The sequence below is a fragment of the Ciconia boyciana genome, chromosome 19 (assembly GCF_034638445.1).
Source record: "Ciconia boyciana chromosome 19, ASM3463844v1, whole genome shotgun sequence".
Lineage (NCBI taxonomy): Eukaryota > Metazoa > Chordata > Aves > Ciconiiformes > Ciconiidae > Ciconia > Ciconia boyciana.
Genome location: NC_132952.1, coordinates 4,873,420 through 4,898,932, shown reverse-complemented (window position 1 = coordinate 4,898,932; position 25,513 = coordinate 4,873,420). Strand labels below are relative to the sequence as shown.

General features: G+C 45.7%; 1 protein-coding gene across 8 annotated transcripts in view; it reads right to left on the bottom strand.

Annotated features, from left to right (window-relative positions):
- GPR157 (G protein-coupled receptor 157) overlaps nt 1-9,755 on the bottom strand; it is a 34,309-nt gene extending 24,554 nt beyond the window's left edge. For 3 of the 8 annotated variants that reach the window (XR_012045798.1, XR_012045799.1, XR_012045800.1), the window contains exons 1-6: nt 9,361-9,755; nt 6,219-6,315; nt 5,588-5,795; nt 3,095-3,412; nt 2,112-2,278; nt 13-110 (exon numbers count right to left, since the gene is read on the bottom strand). Coding sequence is in view for 5 of the 8 variants with exons in the window: in XM_072883731.1 (XP_072739832.1) it covers nt 3,095-3,396 (302 nt within the window). In the remaining 3 variants the exon portion in view is untranslated. Of the gene's footprint in view, nt 1-12; nt 111-2,111; nt 2,279-3,094; nt 3,413-5,587; nt 5,796-6,218; nt 6,316-7,500; nt 7,749-9,360 lie in introns of all 8 variants that reach the window. The other 5 variants (XM_072883731.1, XM_072883730.1, XM_072883734.1 and 2 more) reach the window with 5 other exon arrangements.
- Between the last annotated feature and the right edge of the window lie 15,758 nt (nt 9,756-25,513).

Below are 25,513 nucleotides of genomic sequence, written 5' to 3'. Positions count from 1 at the left end.
AATAATACCCACCAGGCATTGTGATAACAGAACCAGGGCTCCATTCCCTGTGTCCCAGGAGACAGCACCAATTAATTAACAAATCACTTCTTGCCTGTACCCTTTTCACCCTAAGCAAAAAAGCAAACAATTCCAAAACATGAAAATCAAGACTTGACAACAATACCCACCTTCTTGCCCTGAAAACGTGTCCCACTCTGGAACTAGCTGTCTTGTTTAAACAATGACCTAATCATCCCTCCAACATTTCCCATCAGGATCAGAACAAACCAGACTATCTCAAAGGCAATTAACAGGTCAGGGACAAGCACAGCTATAGGAGAGCAAACCAATCTGGTACAGAAGAAGATACTACTTCATCTGTCATCCTCCTCCAGGGACATACAAGACTGCAGAATTGCTGTTTCGGGAACTGTATGACTCTCCTTTGAGCCACTAAAAATTAAGCACGACAGGGCCAGGGAAAAGATGCTTTGGGGAACAACCTTGTATCTATGCAGCAGGATAATGATCCTGCTTTTAATTTTTCAAATCATTTCAGCTCCCCTCTGCTGCTTGCTACCTACAAGAATTCCTAGTGCTTTAGGAAAGGAGGAAACAAGTCATCCAACTGAAACTGTTTAACACTCTGGGAGAACATGGAGCAGCAAAACCTCCCTTGTATTCAAGCCTCACAGGAAGGGCAGCCCAAAAAAATAGGTGCCCAACACCCAAAGTAGAAGAGAGGGAGTGCAGCGTCCGTCCCCCTCAGCCGGTCCAAACCAACCTACTCAAGCCTTCAGCTGCAAGGGGCCAGCATCTTAGGTACAAACGTATGTCTCAGTTGGATCTGATCCATTGAGTCCTGCTCCTGGCAGGCAAAGATCTCAATAAATCTGGACAATATCTATTAAATTAATACAGCTCCTCATGTTTTTTTATGGTACCATCTAAGATGTCAACTGAATGGGGACCGCTGTACTAGGCACAGTACAGCAATATAGTAGAAGAATGCATCCCTACCCCTAAAGAGTTGATTCTGCACTAACATTAACAGCTGTGTTGCATGAGAAGATACTAATTCTTTCTCCCAAAACACTGCAAAGTCATCTTAGAAAAACATAATCTTTCCTTAATACGGACAAAAATCTTCATGGTATTAAGTATAAATGAAATCTCATCACAGGCAGGTATGTAGGAGCATCCTTCTCCACCCTTCCTATTGATGTACCTGGAGAGAAGATATAAGCTCAACTCAAAGTTTTTAATTACATGAGTCTGGGACAACAGACATGAGTATTTTTCCCACAAATAAGAAGCCCACAAGCCTCCTCCACAGATATGAATGGGATTTACCTTCATGTGGAGTCCAAACAAGCTGGCAATCAGGCAAGGATCCTTCAAGTTTTACAAGCCCGGTTTGAAAACTATGCAGCAAAAGCTAAGGTACAGACAAGCATCCCCTCTGCAGAGATCTAGAATCATTTAACTGATTATTCACTGCTGTGGCTGCAGGAAAAGCAAGCATTTGCAATACTGAAGAAAGTTATCCAGCTCTTGAGTTTGCTCTTATTTCTAGATGGTCAGAAGCTATATTTCTAGGGATGACTGACTTGGGAACAGCTTTGAAGTCTTACAGGGAAACCCAACAATTTAGCTAGTTTAGAGTTAAGAGAGACCTGTGCAAAGATGCTGGGCAATAAGCTGAGCAACTTTTCTGTTTCAGCAGCTTGTCTAACAGCAAATCTTCTTCTCCTCCCTTTCTCCTCCCAGGTTCAAGTACCTGGCAAATTTACTGTGATTGCGCATTTATAGAAAGCATTCTGCTTTAGGGAATTGTCTACAAGGAATTAGCCTATAAAGAAACCACTACAATAAAACAACGAGGTGATGGGTGCGGAGGATGGAAATACTCTCCTGTTACGGAAATACTGCATTCCAAGAAAAGTAAAAAGTCCTGCCAGGTAAGATCTGCAGCAATCATTGTCATCACTGAAATATGTGATACCATAAGCTTCATTTAATTAAGCACATTTATTTCAAGTTCATTCCCAGCATTGTGTCATCCTCCTATTGTCAACAAGTGGAGTTTTAAGCTATGACTGACCTAGTCACAAGCCTTGAGCTAGTACCTGAAGAATTACACAGTTTCTCAAAAGATGTGAACAACTCCTGCTGGAAGCCTGATGCAAACAGATCCTCTGTCACTGGAGGCTTCAAATACTTCTTGTTTTAAGGCAAAACAAAGCTGAATTTTCATCTGTGAAATTTGTGGGTGAATCTCGGCAACAGGAGAAAGCTTGAATGAAAAAGATGAAATGACAGTTTTCAAACTTCAGAAAGATTTAGGTTGGAAGAGACTCCTGGATATCAGCTAGTTCAACTGCCTGTTTTAAACAAGGCTAACTTCAAAACTAGATTAGGATGCCCAATGTCTTTTATACAGGCTGCTTCAATCAACCCTGTCTATTTCTAAACCATAGAATTAGAAGTACTGTCTAGCTGAGAATTATGCTTACTAGGATGAACTGGCAGCCCAGAGAAAAATGATCTTAAAGCTATACCAAACCACTACTGGTGGTTGCAGAGCAAGAACAAATTCTCTCCTTTCTCCCAAAGAAGGTGTCCATCTTTCCTATTATGAACCTTCAGGTAGGAGAGGAAGCGTATTGCTTCTCCAAATGCAGTCACTTTTCCTGACTTATAACCTTACAGACAGGTTTCCCTTTTTAAGGTAAGGATGCATGTGATACATTCTGACTTTGATTTGATGCAAGTCCTACGATCTGTGGATCCTGGGGTTTGGGTTAGTCTCTCCAAAACTGTTCAAGCTAGTGCTGTATTATCCCACCTTCTAGGGCAACTCCTGCAATATGCTACCAAGTCAACCAGAAAATGGTTCTAGGCTATGACTCCTGGCAATGCTTATTAAGCATAGTTATCATCATACTTTTCCCTGTCACTTTTTTCTCCTCCAAACTCCCCATAGCATCCTAATTCCCAAAACATAGGACACAAGCTGCTTAACTCCTGTTTGCCTTTTTTTATTCATCATACAGCAGAAACTTTCCTTATAAGATGTATTGACATGACTCTAGATAGGAAAGATATTTACCAGTTTCTTACAGTTCTGTGATAGGAGATGATCCAGCTGGTAGCGGTACGCAAAGTCCATCGAAGCTCCCAAGTGACCCCAGCTTCCTGCTGCGAGGCCTGATAGACCGCGAGCAAGCCGAGGACAGGCTCCAGAGCGGTGCAGACACCTGCTTCAGAATTCAGACTCACTGCAAACTCAGACAGTTCCGGCTTTCTTGATATAGCTACGACTCCACCCCACGTACTGCCATCACTCCTGCAGGCCAACCGCACAGCTAATAAGGAAATGGGACAATACCTTTGCAGTGAGTCACAGGCCATCTAAAACAAAGCAGAACTAAGAGAAAAGAATAGACAGTATCAGCAATTCCTTTCTGTAAAACACAGGAAGACAGGCAAAAATCACGCAAGACAGGTAAGTGACAGAATGACAGGGGAAAAGACAGAGTCCTAGTCCGAGACTGGTCAGCATTTCTACCTGTAGGACAGCTGCATTCCTAACCCTACTGATTTTCAGCTAGTCACTCAGCTCAGAGGGACACAGCCGTTTGGGTAACAGGCTATTTTCGTCTTATTGCAGGTGACAAGTGAAAAAGCAGCAGCAGTTTTGTAGCCCTGGGATCATGTTGCAGATGCAAGCCAGATCTGCTCTCAGCAGCTTCTTTCCACAAACTTCCCTGCACTCTGAGAAGCACAAAAGCTCTCTGATATAACAGGGAAAATTCAGGAAGGAGTTCAGGTTATCACATTACTGAGATCTGCAGGACAGCTATGTCTGTCACTCAGTCACCTACTCCAAGAAATACAGACAAAAATTCCATAAAACATGGTACAGTTAAGGATACCATGAAGAAAATCTAGAGCAACCATCTCCTCCCATTCCTTATAAGGCACCACATTCAAAATCTGCCACATCTCTCTCAAGTGAATCTTCATTTGGGATCTCACTGGGCCTGGCTTGAGCAATGTTAAATCCTCACATCAAAACAAGATAAAGCCATGGAATGGAATTACCATACACATCGCTCAGTGAATTTCTCCACACACTGTGCAGTGAGAAACCCGTGCACACACACAGTACACCCGACTTGTGTTTTCTTCCACAACAGAGTTAAACAATTCATTCTTTGCCAGAGTCAGTGCAACTTCTTCCTTTCTTTCAGATTTCATTTTTCTTTTTACATGAAGACAAGCAAAAAAAGCCCTCTGCTCTCTGCATTCTAGTAAGTTCAGTTCTTCCCCTTGTAATAACAACATTTAACAAAACTTTCATTACCTTTTTCCCCCTTCTCTCCCAAATGAGATCAGAGATGTCCAGCAGCAACATCTTAACTTTGACTGCAAGCTCTTTAAAGTAGTCCAGCCAGTGAGACTGGACAAGCACCTAGCACTTGTGTTACAAAGAAAGCAGACGCACAGTCGTATTTCACACATTGAACTTACTGCATATTATCTCTTCCCTTTACACAATTCCCTCCCCATATCTTATCTGACTTAAATAAAACACACAGAGTGAACTTCATCACCCAAAGGTTTAAGCAGAAGCAAAAACGTTCTGTTAAGCCTGCTCTGTGGTCATTTGTCAAATACCATAAACATCGGTTCTCCCCATATAGCATCTCAGAGAAGGTCTTTAAGGAGTTGCCATTTCAGAGCTTACACGAACAGCTCAGTTCTACCAGCAGCTGAGCTAGCTATTCCATCTACATAAGTGCCATTAACTTTTGGGTAGACATGCCACAGACAAAAATACTTTCCAGCAGTGAGTTGTGCAAAACAGTAAAGCATGGTGGGCAGCCCCATCCGAGGCTGCAACGCTGCCGTAGGTCCCGGAAGCAAAGGCTACCCCCCTTTTCCTCGCTGGCTCCACTCTGCAGCAGTCAGTATAAGCCAAGAACACCGGGCTATTTAGGCATTCTGCTGATTCAGTACCTTGGGAGAGGCCTGGGCAGAGTCCAGTGCACTGCAGATTTCGGAGGACTGTAAGCCACATGTAAGCACCCATGACTCATTAACCAAGCACTGCGCAAGCATTAGCCATAGATCATAAACCCAGAGTCATAGCTGTCAGTAGCCCCATGTCTACTCTAGCACGTCAGTCCAAAAAACCAAAACCCTATGGTTTTATGGCCTAGATGGGCCTGGGAAAGACAAGTTTATCCAAACCAAGAAGTTCCTGACCTGTCTGCCCAATTTCGTCTGCTGGGACAGAGAAGACACAGCCAGGCTGAGTCACAGCAGAGATTTTACTGTCACAGCAATTCTGTCCTTTCTGGCTTGTTAAGCTCAGGCTCCTCCTCTATCAGGACTTTGAGGGATCTTTATAGAGCCTCCTTCTGGATATGCCTCTCTCTTCTTCCAAGGCTAAACCCATCCATTTGTACATCTTTGCCTCAAAGCAAGAGGCAAAGTGTCAAACAGGGTCTGTTGCCTGCACAGTTTCCCCCCTTGCCTGAGCTGCATTAGGGAAATTCACATTTTGATGCCCACTAGTGCTCAGTCAGCCACTCACCACAATAGCCAGAGAACTTCAGAAGGGTCCCATGCACCACTGGCTGAAGTTGTCACCATCCGCTACGCTGAGAGATGCTCACCACACACCACCAAAGCATGCAGGGAGATGCGAAGATCAGGGTTATCATCAGCATGTTATCTGGCCTTCCCATCTGCCCAAGGAGACACATTGTGACACCAAAGCTGGTGAAAGGGCAATAGGATGCCTGCAATGCAATTAGGGAAGTTACACTCAGATGCTCCCCAGAAGCACATCTTCCGCCCCACATTTCCGTTCTCCAAGGTTACTTGTACTGAAACAGTGCCAGACATGGCTCCTGCATCTAGCTTCATCCTCAGGTGGCTTCCGGGGTGAATAAAGCCTGCATTTAGCAAAACTTGACATGGGCTATATCTAGTCGTCCAGGAGAAAAGACTATCATCCCTTTTAAGATGCATTTCAATTAATCATGAGTGCACTGCAATATTCTAGACAAGGTAAGAGTCTTGCATCTTAGCTGCTTCCCTTGTAAAGAGGTCTAACAGTAGACCCACATCACCAGGGGAGAACATCTACAGGAAGGCTCGACCGAAAAAGATTCAAACTCCATTTTCAGCAGTATACATTTGTTTACTCTAATTCCTCTTACCAAAGCCTTCTCTTGTCCACTGAGTGAAGGATTCTTATTTCAGGGAGAAGGTTGCTTCAGACAGGCTGGGCTTAGTTCTGATGCCTGGTCACTGCTCCTACAATACATTCAAATGCAAACAGAAAAAAAATACATCAACCTGAAGGCTCGAATTAGAGTCCCACAGCTGTATAAGCCCCTTCAGCTGAGTCTCTCTTTGGAAACAAAACAATGGCTCATGTGTTAACTTCTCTCCATTTGCATTAAGAAATGGTCTGTACCAGTTACTGGAAGATTACTGGTGTTCTACCTTCAAAATACAAGGAAACACAGACTTGCCTACAAAATGGACTAGCAAGTTTCATCATGTACTCAAAATGAGATCCCAGTCATACAAGGACACCTGCTGAGGAGAAGTCCTCTCCATCCAGCTGTAGAAAACAAGCAGAAATAACTGTGTCCTTTATAAAAAGGAGGATTGACACCTTTTCAGCAAGAAAGCACTGATGTTTTGTTTCTCATTTAACCACCTTTCTTCCAAGGCCATAGGATAAGTGAGTGCAAGGAAAAGATTTTTCAAAATCTGTACTGAAAATCTTCTAGTTCCCCCACACTGAGACAAAGTACATGCACTGAGATATCAATAGGCCAGGACAGAAAAAAGTTCTCTTCTCATTATCGGTATGAAATCTGCTATTGCATCACTTGCATTACGAGCCTGTCCATCCTCCATGATTCAGAACAGATAGAAACAGAGCAAAGTATTAGAGAATATGATGGTCAGCTAGCACCAACAGACAATTTATAGGCTACTGTTTTCAGAGTTTTGTCCTTTCCTGCTCTGATCAAACTCCCTTCCTAAAGCTTATCCATAGCACTGTCTGTCTAGATAGATGTTTTTGTCAGCCTTTTTAAGCGAGAAAAATGTTAAAAAGACCCACAAACCCACAAAACTAGTTTTAGAGAATCTCCACCTGGAGTCAAAGGGACAAAGCAACAAGCATCCCTAGCATTACTCCGCCAAAATCAGTGGAGTTGCCCAAGCAGTGACTTCAGCCTCATGTTAGTGCTCCAACATCACTCACCCCTCAAATAGGTTTTTTGTGCCTCAGCTTTCTGAAGGTACTTAAAATAGGTCAGTTAACTTTCTCTTGGGGGACAAAACACAGTGTGAGATGACAAGACAGAAGCGTGGTCACCAGAACTGCCTGTACTCAGCATCCTTGGGTCAGGTGCAGAGGGCAGTAAGTGGGAGGGAAGAAAAAAGGAGCCTCATTATTTAAGAATCCTTTGCCCCTCTTACCCTGTTTGGAATTTAGGCTGAGTAGGTCATTTCACAGAGCCAGAGCCAACAGTTTCACCGTGCACAGGGCTTCGTTGCACTCATTGGGCCTGAAGCAGAGTCCTAGATGCAAGCCCATCCACAAGATATGTCACTCCGTTAGACTACAAGTTCTTCAAAGAATAGAAGAGCTACAGTCTGACCAATGTGCCCACTGGAACTGTCAGTGTTAAAGGGTTAAGGCCCAATCTGAAACTCCCTGCAGCTGCCTGTAAAGGTAAGCACATGTGCAAACATAACTCCTTGCTGGAATGGTGTACCTTTAACATTACTGGTTGCCAGTACCATCAATGGTAGAAGCAAAGTAGTCACTAGAAGAAAGTGGCATTCATCACAACCAAATATTACATATTTACTTTCAGGTCCTGCAAAATAACCCTTATCATCTCTGGTCTACTAAACAAAACAAAAAAGCACCTCACACCACTTAAAAATTATGAAGCCAATAACAATCAACCAAACTCACCCTCAGTAGGTGGAAACTCCAAAACACACTGGCACATAGACAGCTAATAAAATATCAAAACAGACTGTACAGATGAGAGATAGGTTGCTTACAAATTAATACATTTTCTATCAGGGATATAAAAGGTAAGCATGGGTGGGCCTGTCTTCAAAATACAGAAGAAAACTTCATATCCATTCACCCCACCTGCTCTGCTGAGACACCCCTTGAAAGGCAGCAGGGGAAATAACACCAAACCCTGGCTCCAGATCTGTGCTGGTGTAGACAGTTAGCTCTAATGGACTGGTACATACTTACCTCTGATCTGAAATGACTCCTAGCATCTTTTTCAATTCTTATCTGAGCTAGTCCTTCCTAAGTAATGGAAAGGCCCATCTCCTACATAATGTAACAGTTATCTAGATAATAGATAATCCCGTTGGGGGTTTGCACAGAGCCTGAAACCTCATGATAAGCAGGCGAGTGACGCATAGGGCACCCAGATGCAGGTAAAGCCAAGCTTCACTTTGCCAATGTTCAGGAAGACGGAACAGGGGCAGCAGGGAACAAAGCCAAACACAGCATAACAGAGCTTTCTTCCCCCATATGAGCATCAGGTGACACCAGTATTTGAGCTATATTATTTACCCTTTCCATTACAAAAAGAGTGTGGAGGCAACATGTTGAGCCAGGTGACAACACTGGAAATAGCACAAAGTGTCCTCTCCATCCTACGTGTAGCAGAAGAGGGGGAGAGCTGCCAGCTCCTTGCAAAGAGCAAAGAATTAAGCATTCCGCTTCCATGTTCCCCTATGTAAATGCTAGACACGACTGTGAACCACCGAGTGGCTAACACTACATGAATTCAGTTACCTTGTCTCCTGGATGTAGAAGCCAGACAACTAACTCCCCAGAATCACTTACTGCTCACGAGACTCGGAGCTGCTAAGCAGCATCCTCAGCTTTCCCTGTACAGCTGCAGCACATTCAGACAGTGTGAGCACAGAGCTGCTTTTTTGGGTGCTATTACTGTCTGGGATCCCTCAGAAACTAGACAGCGTCCCCAATGTGTGTTTGTGTACAGAGGGCTTGAAGGAAGGGGGCTACAGAAGAGGAAAATAAAAAAAGGAAAAGGAAGCACCCTTTACCCCATCACGACAGACCAGCAAGGGCAGTTACTGTAACATTCTCCTACATAACTTTCAAGACCTCTGAAAGCCTACCTGTCTGTGCCTTTTTGCACAGACCACCACCACCTTCCACACAGCCCCACTCGGACAAAAACAGGCTCTGCAGAAAAGCTGGCAGAGTGTAACACGGGCAGATGCACAGCACATCTGCAGGCAGAAGTACAAACCCACACAGAGTGCGCTCACCTGAAGAAGCGGAGAAGGTCAGAAAGGCTCCAGCTTAGCGGGTTGCTGCCGGGGTCTCAAGGTCTCGTCAGCAAAGCAGCTGCAAATGGCAGAGGCAGATCCTCTGTGATCCACTCGGATCCCTGTGATCGCAAAGACAAAGGCAGGCTCAGGCCTGAACAAGCCCAGACAAGCCCAAATAAAGCCTCTTCCTGAGCCTGCCCGGTTACACGAGCAGCCAGCCCTCCGGCTGTGGGAGCAAGCCCCGCGGCCGCGCTCCCGGGGCCGGGGCAGGCTGCGGAGGGGGGTCAGCACACGGCAAGCGGTGACAATGCAGCACCCCGTTTCCTCCGGTGCGACATCATCGATTTCGGTGAAGCTGACATGCACCGAACGGGAGCATTTCAACTTCAGCACGCTTGGAGCAGGGCTGAATTGAATCTGTTTCGCTGCCAGAAGCCCACATTAGGAAAAACGCAAGATTTCTCCAGGATTCTTCCTGGCAAAGGAATGTGACCCGCAACTTTGCAATCACCTAAGAGGCTCCAGTAATTGGAAAAAAGCAAACTGGCAACTGAGAGCCATCCTGCAGCAACGACATCAGAAACCCGTCGGTGCAGGACCCCAGGTCCGAATTGCAGACACCACCGGACCCCCCCGGCAGGGCCCGGGGGCTTTCCCCCTGCCAGCCCGGGCAGCCTCAGTCCACCCATCCCAATACCTCCCCCCTCTCTCCCCAACACCAATTTTGTTACAGACGGTGGGGTTGCGGAGGGAGGCTAAGGCACCTCGCTCGTTCTCCAGAGCAGCGCTTCTTGTGCACACAGCTAATTAATAACGAGCCCTTCAGAGACGGAACTGCAGCAGCCTCCTCCCCACTCACACAATGCAGATATTTTTCCTCTCCTTTGTATCAGTGAGTGTTCACGTTTACTTTTCTTAATAAAGCTGCAGGGACAGATTCAGTTTTCCAGGCAGCACAAGCTCAAAGCAACCCTGATGCCTCACTGGATGACCCCGCTGTCACCTACTTGAGAAAGTAAAGAATTTGGCCCATTAAATCCAGCCATTGTAACAAGAAAAAACCTGCACAAAATGAAATCAAGCTTGCAGGTTTGGGGTTGGGGTTTTTTTTCTTCTTTTTAAACAGACCACCCAATTCTACAGCATTTTTCAACCAACAATTAATAGAGCCCCTCTGAAGTGGTGATGTGAAGCGGTGATGTGGAGATACAGCTGGGGGAAGAGAAGGGGGTCAGGATGCACAGCGTGACTGGGGTGAGTGGGATATCTGACAGCTCCAAAGGATTATTCTTTTTTTTTTTTTTTAAATGCATTTGCATAAAAATATTTAAAAAATAAACTAGCCTTATGCACAGACTTCCCTAAGCTCACACTACAAGTGGATGAGCCCTTTGTGCCTTTCCCGCACATCTTCCATTTGGGAAGGATGCAGAGCAGAGTCCCTCCAGAAAGGAGCGTGAGGTGTCGAACAGCATTAACAGCAACAGGCAGCAAAAAGGTCTAATTCTGCATTTGCTCATACAATTCATCAGGGCTCTGCTACTTCATGAGACCGAGGTTTCCACCTTCCTGAAACTTCTAAACTGACAGCTTCCAAATAAAATAATAAACAACCAAAACAAAACCAAACAACTTCTGAACAGTCTTTCTCGTCCACATGAGACAGTGGAGAGCTCTCTGCAGCCCAGGAAATCCCATCATTTTCCCACTCAGCACCCTTCATGTCACCCACCTCCTAATAACAATTCAGAGTTTGATGCAGAGGTTGGCTATTTGGTACAAATAAGAAATATTTCAAGTCTCCAGTCTTCACAAGTCTCTTCAGTTTACACAGGCAGCAAATGTAAAAGCTATTACATTAAAATACAAGAGGAAGTGTGCAAACCATGTTAAATCCAGATGGCAAATTTTCTATCATCTCTGCCTTTAAGCTAATAGTTTCCATGGTTTATCTAAGAAATAACAAGAGATTACTTGCTGAGGTAGCCACAAATGGCAACTGATTGTATGCCTAACTTAGGAAGTGCTACGAACACCTAAGTTTTCACAAAACATTAAGTGCCCCCGACCTAGGAAGAGTCACTGTTCAGTAAGGGCTGGTTTTGATAAGCCATCCAAACAGAGAAAACAATAGTCAAGAGATCTGATCAAATTCCAAAGAGTGACTGTATGAAATGCGTACCTACATTGGTCACACTGGGCTAGCATACTGCAGCACAGCTCTGACATTGCTCAAGAGATCAAGCAGGCCCACAGCCTCTTTCCAGAGAGAGATCTTAATATTTTCATGGTGGAACCTGTATAGTTATACACACACATTTACCCTCGTGCATGCCAACAATGGACAACAGCACACGAGCATAAGTGACTATAGCCATTTTGACAACCAGCATTTGGGCTAGCAAAGTGAAGAGACATGCCAAGGCAGTCCTCTGGCACTGAACTGAGAAAGCCTATTGCAGAGGAGGAGAAATGGAGTCAGTGACTCAGCTATACTCTACCCACACAGACCTGGGTGAGAGAAGACCCTTTAACTGTGTGTTTCTACTGATGCTGGATTTGTTCCTATGTCCATCACTTCTCACAGCTGCCCTCTTTTTCTCCTTATATATTGCAGGGTTCCTCTTAGATGATGCTCTGGCTCTGAGGAGCAGAAAAACTTAACTGTTCAATATTTTCATCAATGACATTGACAGCGAGATCGAGTGCACCCTCAGCAAGTTTGCAGATGACACCAAGCTGAGCGGTGCAGCTGACACTCCAGAAGGATGGGATGTCATCCAGAGGGACCTGGACAAGCTGGAGAAGTGGGCCTGTGTGAACCTCATGAGGTTCAACAAGGCCAAGTGCAGGGTCCTACACCTGGGTCGGGGCAATCCTCGGTCTCAATACAGGCTGGGAGATGATGTGATCGAGAGCAGCCCCATGGAAAAGGACTTGGGGGTACTGATGGACGAAAAGCTGGACATGAGCCGACAATGTGCGCTCGCAGCCCAGCAGGCCAACCATATCCCGGGCTGCATCAAAAGAAGCGTTGCCAGCAGGTCGAGGGAGGTGATTCTGCCCCTCTACTCTGGTGAGACCCCATCTGCAGTGCTGCGTCCATCTCTGGGGTCCTCAGCACAAGAAGGACATGGAGCTGTTGGAGCGTGTCCAGAGGAGGGCCACGAAAATGATGCGAGGGCTGGAGCACCTCTCCTATGAGGACAGGCTGAGAGCTGGGGTTGTTCAGCCTGGAGAGGAGAAGGCTGCGGGGAGACCTTATAGCAGCCTGCCAGTACTTAAAGGGGGCCTATAGGAAAGATGGGGACAGACTTTTTAGCAAGGCCTGTTCTGACAGGACAAGGAGCAATGGTTTTAAACTAAGGGAGGGCAGATTTAGACTGGATTTAAGAAAGAATTTTTTTTACAATGAGGGTGGTGAGGCACTGGCCCAGGTTGCCCAGAGAGGTGGTGGATGCCCCATCCCTGGAAACATTCAAGGTCAGGTTGGACGGGGCTCTGAGCAACCTGATGTAGTTAAAGATGTTCCTGCTCCTGCAGGGGGGTTGGACTAGATGACCTGTAAAGGTCCCTTCCAACCCAAAGCATTCTATGTTTCTATGAAAAAGCCAGAGTAAAATGAGTGTGTCCCCCAACATGACATAAAAGGGAACAATAACTAGAAAGACGAAAGATGGCCTGAAAGAACCAGGTTGCAGAGGGACAGCTTGGATGAATTTCTACTCTTGTGTGCATGAAATTACTTCTTTTCCCCATTCATTCTGGGCTTTGTGATCCCCCCACCCTCTTCAGCCCCGAGCAGCTGTACATCCTTGCAACCTGCAGCATTGCTGCTTGCCCGATTCGGGATGCTCTCCAGCACACGGGCTGCAGCACAAGGGGCGGCTCCCCAGGTGTGCACCTGTGGCCATGCCAGTCTCCACACCTATATTTACACTGCACATGGATTCCTTTGGGTTGGCCTTATGGTATCGCCACAGGTTAGGGCATGTCTGGGAGCTCCCTTTAAAATCAGGGTTTGAAGCCAAATGCTTGAGATTTGCCAAGCACGGGTGAGTAGTCTGACAGACCCCAAGCAGATTTAATGGCTGGAAATACATTCCTAGTCACTGTTGGGCACCACCAGCACAGGAACAAACGGATTTTTGTCATTTCCCAGACAATTCAGACACACAACAGTGGAACAGAACGGTTAAGCTGAATGACCTTAAGTGCACACCTTTGGAAGCCAGCAATCCAAGGCTTGCTACAGGCACCCTGGCACCGTGACTGAACAGGTTTTTTGAAGAAGGACTGGCATCCCGCAATACAAGGGGCAACTGCTGCCTTTAACCTGCACGAGCTGTCACCACTTCAAACCCATGATCCCATCCACCAAAGTTCATTAAGGGTGGGTCTGACTGATGAAAGCTCTCCAGAGCTCAGAAACAGCAACTAGCAGCTGAGCTACTCTTGCTGTAATTTCAGCTCGGCTTACTCTCTTGCTGAGCATTTAGGGCTCTGCTGACACTTGGGGAGCACTTGAACTGGTGGCACTGATAGTGCCCTTATTGCTAAACCAAGCTGCCTTCAGACATAACCTGATTACAGGGTAGGAAGCTCTTCCCAGAGAGAAATGCTGGATGCTGCTGCTTGTTCTTTACAGCAGCAGAGGGAGGCAGAAGAAGCAGTGGCTAAAAGCCAATGCCAGAAGTTCCACTTAAACTAAGCAGAGAAACGGCATTAGGGACTGAAATTCAGTACCTAGGCAAATGGTGGATTATTTTATCTTCAAATCAAGGTGAATCACCTTTCTGACATTCTGGTTCAGCCCAGCAACCTCGTAGACTGACTGAATTACCACTGCTTAGTGGTCAGATTACTTTAGTAGATCCCTTCCGTCCTCAAACTCTAGGGAACTATGGTCTGAACGTGAATTTATCTCACATTTTACCTTTACAGTTATCCTTAATCACAGTATCATGCACTAGTTAAAAACTTGTATTGCGTACAGATATTAGCAGTAGGTTTTAATGCCAGAGGAGAAAGTGAAATATATATGCACAGAAAAATTACCTCCTATCTTCACTGAGTGTCAGCTTGTTGATCTCCATCCTGCAGCCAAAACATCATGACACCAAGTTACCACTTCACCTACCAAGGGTAAAAGAGTATTCGCAAGTAATGTGGAGGAAAACAGCAGCCTCAGCGCCTCCTTTAAGGTCCCAACCACTCCCCATCCATTCCACCCCCTTCCCCTCAGTGGTACCACTATGGAGGCAGATCCACAAACACGCAAACTGTCAGTCACAAGCCACTAATATGTGACTTCTCTCCCCTCAAAAAACATCACTAACATATAGATGGCAACATTCTTGGTAAACAGGAAAAAAAATGCAAGCTTTCCCCAAAGTACGTTTCCAAATCTCCTTTGCAAGGGCAGATAAGCAGAGGACTCTGTAGCTATCCACCTGTAACGAGCAGAGGATCCAGCTACCTTAATAGCAGGAAAGTGGCTGTTAACAATGAACAGAAATACTGTATGTACAACACCGGTTACTGTGTTCATAGTTATATTTATTATATAAATAGTTTGTGCCTACCCAAAAGTTTGTGCCTTTTACCTTGCATCATGAGCCTTTCCCAGAGGCTAAGTAAAACATGGCTGAAACACAGCCCAAGGTCTTCATACAAACCTGACAAACCCCAATAACCTGTTTTACGTCTTCCATTGCAGAAATACCTTGGTTAGCATCTAAGTTGGGAAACTTTAGCAGCAAGCAAATGTGCAAGGCATCCAACTGCAGTGTCATATGTTTGAACAAGTTCCCTTAGCTTAGCTAAGGGAATGCCATGCTTCAGCAGAGCTGGATTAACTGTCCGTGTGTACAAGCTCATAGCCTGTGTTAACAGGAGTTAACACAACAAATATCAGCTCATGCTGAGGGAGCATTAGCCTGAGTCAGCTACCTCTCATGTGCTACAGTCTAAGAGCATGAAGGCATGTTTCACCTACCAACTTGAGATAACTTGATTGGGGTCTAAGCCTGTCATTACTTCACTCTTGCGGCTAGCGCTCTGCTCCAGTTTTTACTTGCAGCAACTAGATGGACAAGGGCAGGAGACTATGACACATTAAGCACCTGGAACTTGAACATAAGCATAAGAAGTCCTCAGGCTGCTAGAGGAGCACAAGCTGTCATGAACTTGCTGACTTGAAAACTCAGATACAGGTCCAGCTCTCCTCAGCTCCTCTGCAGCTACTTTCTCCCTAAGCTGTCTTCTAACAAGGCAGCTGCAGACATACATGCATACTTTGTAGAGACTAATTACAACTAATGAGATGGGGACAAAGCCTCTTCAGTTGCATAGGTGTGAACACAGAGCAAAGTGATTAGTATCAGTGAGCGAGCGTATTGCTACTCAGCAAATGCTCAGGTTGCTAGATTATTGGTGCACCCATTCATCTTGCAAATCTGAGTTACCACGTTCACAGTCACGTGAAGGACCCAGGTCCTTCTCATCCTGAATCTAGTTTCTGCAGTGTTTGGATTGTTCTTTAGCTGTCACATTCTGAAAGTACACCTGTCAGTGCTGGGCTTTCCTCGTGCTTCATATTTAAGGAGGGAGTAACTGGAAAGACTGCTGAAGATCTGGCAACAAGAGCAGAAAAGCCCTGATGAGACACAAGTCTGCAGAGTTCAGTGAGCCTTCCCAAATCCCTGCATGGCTGGCAGGTTGTCAGGGATCCCACGGGGCCCAGGCTGCTGGCAGCAGTCCGGCTATGTTTCTGTCACATCACAATTGCCAAATGGAGGTGCTGTGTTCGAAGAGAAAAGTAATCACTGAAGATGGTGGAGGGAATAAAATAAATAAATGTATCAATAAGCATTTCTGAGGATTTGTGAAGGCATATTTTCCCCAAGAAGGGAGAAATATCTTAAGATCTAAGGAAAGACCACCTCACAGGTAACGGTCCAATATACAAGCTACCCCTGCGCACCACAGCTAATTAGCCTCCCCCATCACTGCACAGCAACTCAGGTCTGGTTCTGTCTCCTGCACTGCCTCTGTTTAAACAGACAAAAACCCATTTCGATATCACCAAAAGCATCATCTCCCAGAAGCTCCTCATCTCCAAGAATGCTAGCAAATTCTCTCCCAAACCATTCTGTGGATACAACAGCCTATGAACATTTCCCCTTTTTGCAGAAACAGGAAACAGAAGCGGAGCGATTAAGCATAAGGAACCGTACTAATTCAAGCACAGAGCAGGGGATGACATTCCAGGCAATTAAGTATGTTTCCCGTGACAACTGAAACATCTGACTGCTCGAGCTGAAGTGCCTTACTCACTCCGATAGTCTGTTTGGCCTTGCTCAGGCATGTACCAGTTGCAAGGTCAGGGTTTTTCTCTCTTAGTAAGATTCTCTCCCTCCTGATCAGGTAGAAACCGAAGCAAGGACGCGCACACCCCAGATGTCCATGCTGCACAGGAGATGGCATCCAGCAGTAACTGCCAGGTGCAGGTACACCTCGACTCATTGACGTGGTTTGCAACTGCCCTGTTAGAAAGGACTTGTACCACTGACGGACTGAGACACGCTGAAGTCCTCTAGGCTGCAAAAGCCCAAAGTTGAGGCACTTCGACATACTCTACTTCTTTTCTGCAATGCAAAAACCTGTCCCTGTAATCTCAGGGAAGAGAATGCTACAGGGGACACAGCAGTCACATTGCTCCTCTAAGAAGCAGACACCTCTTCAAACCGCCGTTCATCTGCTCCTGGACTGCATCGCTCCGCCCCAATGTCACACCCGCTCACAAGAGCGGGGCCTGGATGGAACAGGGATTCTGTGTATTAGTTGAAGGAACAAATAAAGAGCAGCAAGCTGGAGACTCAGCTGCAGATAAAAAAGGCGAGAAGACAAAAGACAGACTTTTGTACAAAGGTCATAAGAACAAAGAGTCACAAGAAACTTAAGTCATTCAGTCCACTCCCTTGGGCTGACTTAGGGCTAGCTACAGTTCACCAAGTTCATCTGTCAACATTCCCACCGCTTTCTTAGCATTTCCTAGTATTTGACTTACCTCCCTCAGAAAAGCAGGGTCTCCATCAATCTCTCGCACGGCTTTGCCTCTTAAAGAGAGGGAAGATGCTTCCCCATTCACTCATTCAACTAATCTCTCCAAAGGCACAGCCCAAGCCTTAGCATTTGCTCTGTCAAGAACCCAGTAGGGACTGAACTAAGAATAGCACCTAAGGTGAAGGACAGAGCTTGCTAGTAGGATTAGCTGGTGCAATTACAGGTAGCAAATCCCTGCTACTCAAAGGCTTTATCGTTAAGCAGCAAGAGAAATGCCTCTTTTCTTGGTGAGGCGTGGTGGGGGTTGGTTTGTTTTTAATGAGACCAAGGCTGAAAGAGCACAGAGCAGCTGCAGGCTGCATCTTGGTGTGCTTCTGCCTCCCTCTGCTGGGAGGCAGGCAGCCAGCGGACCCAGCGGAGGGGACACCTTGTGCTGGGGACAAGGGATCCTCTCCCCCTCTAACCTAAAGCACTAGTGGAGAGACATACCCCACCCCACGCCACCCCGGGCCTCTGCAGGCGCACAGGGCTGCAGCAGTAAGGAGGGGTACGGATGGAAGGGTCTCCTTCAGAGGCATCTGGGAGAAGCTCATCACATTTTCCTTACTAGTTCACAGGTGGAGACAGAGGGTTGCTTTGGTCAATCGGTTTAAGAAAACTGGGCTTTTTGCTGTCAGCTCCCCCCCCCCAAATGCCCAAAAGACTGCGGGCATTTTTATTTTGTTGCATGCTTCACATCTGTGGAAGAAACGGAATTTTCAGCAAGAAAAGGGGTCAAGTTTAGTTGCCTCACATGCAGAGCTGCTCAGGGAGGGAAGCCTATGCAGCAGCAAGCATCCACCTTTGCACCCAAGGAACAGTGCAAGGCCAGCAGAAAACTGACAGCTCTGTTAGCCTGGCCATGCTTTCTCTACTACCGCTGCAACCCCTTGATTCTTCTTGAAATGACTGCCATGGAAAGAAATACTTTTCCTAATCCATCCTTCTCTAAACTCCCTGCCTGTTCCTGCCTAGTGAAGAGCAGCTTTGAAGCCATTGAGATGGCACTGCGCAGGGCAGTCCTCACAAACAGAACTGCAGCAATTCGAAGCTTTGGAGAACACGCACGCACAGGTCTGCACACCCCTCCTGTCCTGGCTGCTACTGCAGCCCCTCAGGACACATGAGGAGAACGTGGCAAAAAAGGCCAGCTTTAAATCAAGCTGCACAGGCACACGTGCCAGTTCCATGTTCACGGTTCAAGTGGCTGTTTTTAGATACTGTGCCACACAAGTTGTTTATACAACTAAATACACCAACAGCGCCAGTAAGGTGGCTCCGAGTTAAGAGCTTTGTTACTAGACACACTCATCACATGTAAATCTGAGTCAGTTTCTTAAAATAGAGAGGCTGAAAATAAACATCAGCTAAACACTAATATCATAAATGCTACCTACCAACAGAGATACATTCATCACATGATGTATTCAGCTTGTGTGTTATACAGGAATGGTCAGAATAGAAACAATTTACGACTGCAAGCTTTTTTCCGCATCTGAGGTCTCCTGCAAACTTTGCTTCTTCAGTGCTAAACTCTCAGTTCACTAGCACCACGAGAAACTGCATATAAGGTAATCTAAGCAAGTGTCCCCTCTCCTCTACCTCAATATTATGACTGTGGTATAAAGAGTTAAGCTAGCAGGTTAACTTTGAGAGACAAGGTTAAAAAGCCTTACCACACCCTCTTGCAACTCCTTCCAGAACAAGGTGGCCAAATTCTGCTCGGCTAGCGGGTTGTTCTGCCAAGAGGTCCAGCTTGGAAGCAGCGTCGCAGGACACCCCCTTTACAAGCACTCCTCTGGGTCCTTGGCAGACTGTGGCCAGCAGCCCTGCACCTGGCCCATGGCTCAGTGGGGCCTTCTTCCACTCTTGGGTTGCCGCTTTGGGTGTAATTCTCCTAAGAGGGGCAGAACAGATCATCTGACAGGGTGGCCTGCAGGTTGCGGTCTTCCTCTGCAGCAACAGTATATTTGTTGGGGGGCCAAAAAAGCCTATTACCAACTGAAGAGCTTTAATCCCCAGGAGGCAAGACACATGAACTGCCCTTTATCTGTTTGCCTCAGGGTACAGTCCAGATACTTTGCGCATGCTGCAACAACACTAATCCAAGGATCACCTGCGCTGCATCAGCAGTTATCCATTTCTTTGGTCTACACTTCCTTTCCATCAACACTGCTGCTACACAATGCGCTACATCTGTCATTTTAGTCCCCAGAACGTTATAGCGTCCTGGCTGAGGCAACTGCAGAGCGGATGCTGCAGTGGTGGCTTGTCACCCAAAGTTCAATTCACCTACTGGAGCCTTGCCACTTCCTCATCATGACTGTTACCTGAATTGTTATAATAAGCCCTTGGGGACATGCCTACATGCGGGATCATCCCTCGTTGCAACTGAAGGACATCCAGGAAAAGGACACTGCATTCCACTCACAGACATAAGGCAATGGACTTGGCCAACTCAATTGCTAAATGACTTGGGGGGGGGGAGCAGAATACAGCAGTTGGCTGTCACAGCGCTTGCAGCAGCATCTTTCAGTCATGTGCAGTCCGTTGTTGTGTCGTCCCCCCCTTCCCTGCAATGTCCTTCTTTGCCGAAGAGTTTTCAGATAGGGCTTTTGCTGCAGTGCATCAAAGAGCGGGTGACTTGCCAGCAAACCAAAGTGTTCCCTTCACTTCTCCCCCATCTACCCCAGACATACTAGCTGATACTTAGTAAGCGGACACTGAATGGCTGCCTAGCCTGTCTATAGGACTAAGCCTTCAAGGAAGAACAGGTCTTATTTGTACCACCCCTCCTTTAAAGTCCTCCAGGTGTACACAGGGATCCTGCTCAGTTTTACCCTCTGTGTGCCATAACCACATTTATACAGCTTCTCTGCAGAGCACTTTTGCCTCTGCCCTGAGGCATGCTGATTTTACTAGCTCTATAAGCAAGGCAGTCTCGGAGCTAAGAGTATTTCCTGGTATTCAGCCCAAGGTCTGTCTCCTCGGGACTGCAACCCAGTGCTCTAACTTGCATGCTTTTCCACAGTCCAGGTTCATTCCGAGATAGGCTTCAGTGACCTGTTTCCTCCTGCCCTTCAGTTCAAGGATATTTGCTTCAGGCCCCTCTTTGCCTGGAGCAGTTCAGATGTTGCTCTCTGAAGCACAGCAGGCACGCTCAAGCACTTCTACAAACGGCAAGGGAGACAGGTTAACGTTGCACGTTCTGCCACTGACAGTGCTGCTGCTTTAGCACGACAACGACTTCTGTCAAAAAAAAGTGTGTTCTTTACTATGTGTGAAGGTCCACTCAGGTATCCCATGGGAGAAGGTATGTGTGGGGAAGCATTTCGGAGCCCGGGAGCTCCACAGGAGCCAAAACACAGCACCTTAGGGATGACCTCAACCAGCAACTTTCCACTGTCCCCAGTCTGACAGTGACCTTCGATGTTGAAAACGGCTCTCCACATAATTTTCCTTGATTAAACAAGTTGTACATAATCAGCCAACTCTCCACCTTTTTTTGAATGACAGGACTGGCAAAGGACTTATAACCGATGCCAAATTACAATCCACTAATATTTTAAATCTAAAAATTTCACCAACAATTCAAGGTCAACAGCTAGTTCAAGGCCATTTCCATGCTTTTCTTGAATATAATCGGCTCTGTCTGTGAGCTTTCTGGGGCAGGGACCTTATTTTGTTTTCACAGGATTCAACACAACTGCTGCTGCTAAACCAAGTGAAGGACATCTTCGATAAGGACATCCTTGCTTAATTTTGTTCTTTAAGACAAGAGCAGAGTACTTTTTATTCACCATAAGTAAGCTTTTAAAATGAGGTAAGCTTTGCCCTCTGTTTATGAATGTACACAGTTATTTGCTGCAGAATAATGATGCAAATTAAAACCCATTTAGATCTGCCAAATTTTAATTCTTCCTCACTCAGCAGTAGGGACGCTCCCTTCTGAAAAGATCAGTTGTCTGAAGAGCAGGGGAAAGGCACAAGAAGGGTAGCCGAATGGCAACCCCACCGCAGCTTTGCTCTCCCAGCATAATTAGAAATTCTAAAGGCTGAGCTGGAAAAATTACATCTTAAGGACATTTATGCCCAGGCGTAGAGGTAGGAGAAAAAAACATTTAAGATTCCTGGCACATGGGAATTCTTGTGTTCACATGTCAGACAGGGATGGGCAGAAAGCAATTTACAGCAGCTGGTAAGGCTTTTTAATACATTGGTGCATCACATCACACAACTGAGACAGCCAACAATTTCCCCCACCCCTTGCACTCCTGATCGTGCTGGCTTCTGCAGCAAAAGAGCCAACTGGAAGAATCTGCAGAGGTTTTGCAAGCAGCAGCCTCTCTCCCTTGCCCCAATCCAAATGTTTCAGGTCTGTGGGAAAATGGGCAAAACTTAAATATTTGACATTGTTCAGGAACGGGAAGCATACCTTCCCAATTCCTCACAGGAACAGGCATCACCAATGACCATTACCAGTTAGGGTCCAGCAGCATTTTTTAAATGCCTCTTCGTATAGGAGACCCTTCCTCACATTGCTTCTGTATTTCTTCACTCATAAAACCCGACCTCTTGGAAGAAAGAAATCTACAACATGCGAGTTTGCTGCAGTGCTAGGTAATACCCATGGAGTATGTCATTCTTTGGGGGGGGGAGAACATACTGGCTTGGAAATAAGCTTCATCCCTACACCCTAGCATGCAGCCTGCTGTTGCACTACACTACCTTTGCCTCAGTAGCACCAAAGGCAAGAGTTAAAACAAACTGTAGACATATCCAGATATTTAAAGGCTATGTGCCTTTTGCAGTGGGGCACCAGGCACAGAATCCATGACCTTCTCCAAAAATACATGCTGTCATTTGACCCAATCTTTCTTAACCATTTCTATACCAGCCACTGGAAATAGATAATGGAAGGCCAGTAGCAACAAGCAAACCACCATTTAAGTCCCACTCATTAAACGTGTGGTGAAGCAGAGTCATCTGAGGCTCTGGTCGTAGTGCTAGCTATAAGCACAAATAATTTGCTATGGCATATCTCTGCGCAAGCTCATGAGTCCCAAGAGCAGGCACGAGGAATAAACCTCCTTACATTTTATAAAGCTAGTACTTTCTCAAGACACCTTACTCTTATTTAAAAAAAAAAAAAAGACTCTAGCAGGAGAAAATACCCCAGGCAGCCCAAAATGCTAAAACTCACTCTAAAATCAATATGGCAGCCAGGAAAAGATCACTGTTTCCAGATCAGAGACTGGCATTAAAGGAAGAAACCAGCTGAAATACGGTCTTTCACCAGACACAGCAAAGTCTAGATTTCAGAGGCACTGCATCTATGCACTCAGGCTTTTCAGTACACTGGCTGATGTTATATTCACACTGTCTGAACATCTATCACGTTGGATTCCTGTAGGCATAGCACAGAAGTTTAAGGTGGTACCGGCAGTACTGTGAACACCAGTTCAGCGTTAACGTATACCGAGGATGCCTTCCCAAGCGCGCAAAGCAAGAACTGCTAGGGCAGCATAGGATGTAAGAGGAGAGAAAGCATAAAGTATGTCCTCCCTCCCCAACCCTCGCACTCTGGTGTTATCTTTTGCAACTTTTCCTCCCATTGCTCAGCACCGAAGGGCTCTTTGCTCTTCACTTCCTTGTAGCAGCATGTAATCAGTTATACATCACCTGAATAGGATATTACCAGTATGATGACACTTCAATACTGGGACTACTATCTGAACTGCACAAATTGTGGATTTGGCTCATTTTTGTCCTCTATAATCATTCTTATTTTCTATATCTGGCAGACAGTCATCATGCCAGGTTTTCAAGGAGACACGAGGAGAACCCTTTCGGGAGGCTCTCATGCCCACCTCTAGAAAGCAGAACTCCAGATAATGTAGCTGCTTCCCTGCAGTTCCCATGCTTTCACCACTTATACCACCTTCAGCGAAGTCTGTTCTTCTGTTCAATTTTAGAGCAGTTGGTTTTTTTCTTAAGGCAGAGACCAATATTCTTTTATGCCGGTTACCCTTCCACAGTGCCCATATGTTGGAACACCCTGTCACATTCATTATCCCTTGGTGATTTACGTCAAGCCTGGCGTTAACTCAGTTACTTTTATTTTGTTCCTATTCTACCAATTAGAGTGGTTCTTCATAAACGCCACAAAACTTATGCACTTTACAAGTGAACTTAAATCTCTTTGCTCATTAATACGATGATGTAAGGAAAACAGAAGTAGCAGTATTAGGGGGCTGCATACAGGCTGCATCACAACTATCTGAGTTTCAGTTACCTGAACTTCTGATTTACATCATGCAAAATTCAATGTTTCAGCCTTACATCTAGGGCTCCCCTTGTGTCTTCAAGACTTGGGGACAGAGATATCTCTGATGGAAGATCTGAAAGTCTCGCTGAATTTAAAAGAACGATTTTGCAGTTGAGGGTGCCTAGGGGCTTGCCTCTACCATCAGCTTGCATTGTGTGACCTTGAGAGATCACGCTTTGGTCCCAGCTCCCCTCCTCTGTGATGAGGATAACACTTACCTTTCCTACAGATCTGACTGACTTTTCTTAGTCCTTGTGCAAGCACGTGATAAAAAAAAGCCTCCACAATTACAGATCTAATCAATGTAAACATACACTACTACTCTCAAATAAAGTTGCAGACACGAGTAATTGCCTCAGCCTCAGTGGGGACAAGAACATCCTTCCTGGTGTCAAGAGACATCACTAAAAAAGGGAAGTCAAATATTTAGTCATTTCAGATGCTGCTAATGTCATCCAGCATCAACTCTGCAGCAGCAGCAAGGATCTAACTTGGTATGTGCTGTAACAACTGACTCCTGAGTAGCCTCCCCCCCTCGCCCCCAGACACATGATATGAAATCCCTTTCTGCAGGGATTTCAGCACAGCTGACTTGACTGCTATTTCAACAGAATTGATCATTGCTCAAACTGCATTTTTCCCCTTGCCCCATTCATTCATACAGTTACCAAGACTCTGGAATTAGTAAGAAACTACATTTCAATTAATATAGATATTTTTATACTAGGAAAGTGCAAGTTGCTAACAGACATTTATGTCCAAGTGATTTTTTTTTTACTTTAGAGTTAAAAATTCAGTCTTCATGCCATTAACAAATTGTGTGCAGACTGCACATTTCTCCAGAAAATGCAAGTTCAACTTCTGCAGTAAAAGGCTGTGCTAACACATTTCCGATGCAAATTCAACTTTTGAAAGCTGTAGAAAGGTATTAATGCTTGGAGGTCATGAGACCACTTTTCTTAGATTCATAAAACACACTTTTTAAGCTCACTTCAGCAGATACAAGCACACAAGGACATGGTCTTTTGGGAGAATGGTGCTGAAGCTGAGGTCTGACTCCGGACATTTCAGGAAACAATTGTTTTTTAACTGATTGCTTAAAAATCGGAGGTAAAGGCAAGTCAGTTGGGGCTGCAAAAACCCTGATTCCAGCTGGTAGCTCCGGACGAGCACGAAAAGGGGAATCCCTGGCTAAGGCTGCTGCTTTGCAGATCACTTGAAGGAGAAAAGCTCTGGCACCACTGCACTCTTAAAGCTGCAGTGTCCAATTTCTCCTTCGTCCTCCTGTATCCTGCCCCACAACCCCCAGTTTCTTTGGGGGGGTGACAGGGAGTGAGAGTGGGGAGACAAGCTGAGAAGTGTCAAGAAAGGGGGAAAGGAGGGAAGATGCAGGAAGTTTCCTGGAGTGCTGCATCAGCAGCAAGTCAGCGCGTCCTGATGCGCTCCTGCAAAGGCTCTGCAGCTTAGCACAGGGCTCGGACTGCAGCACAACTGCACCAGCCTAAAGGCATTAAAACCCCACCACCTGCTTGGAAAATCAGCAGCACAGATAATGCAAAACCAGAGCTCCCGACAAGTCATTTTAGTGGGTTTAATTCTAGTTTGGGGTTTGGGTTGGTTTTTTTTTTTTGGTTGGTTTTAAAAAAGCAGATTAAAAAAAAGACTTCACTGATTCAGCCTCCCTCATATTGGTCCCAAGGAGAATTAAAAAGGCAG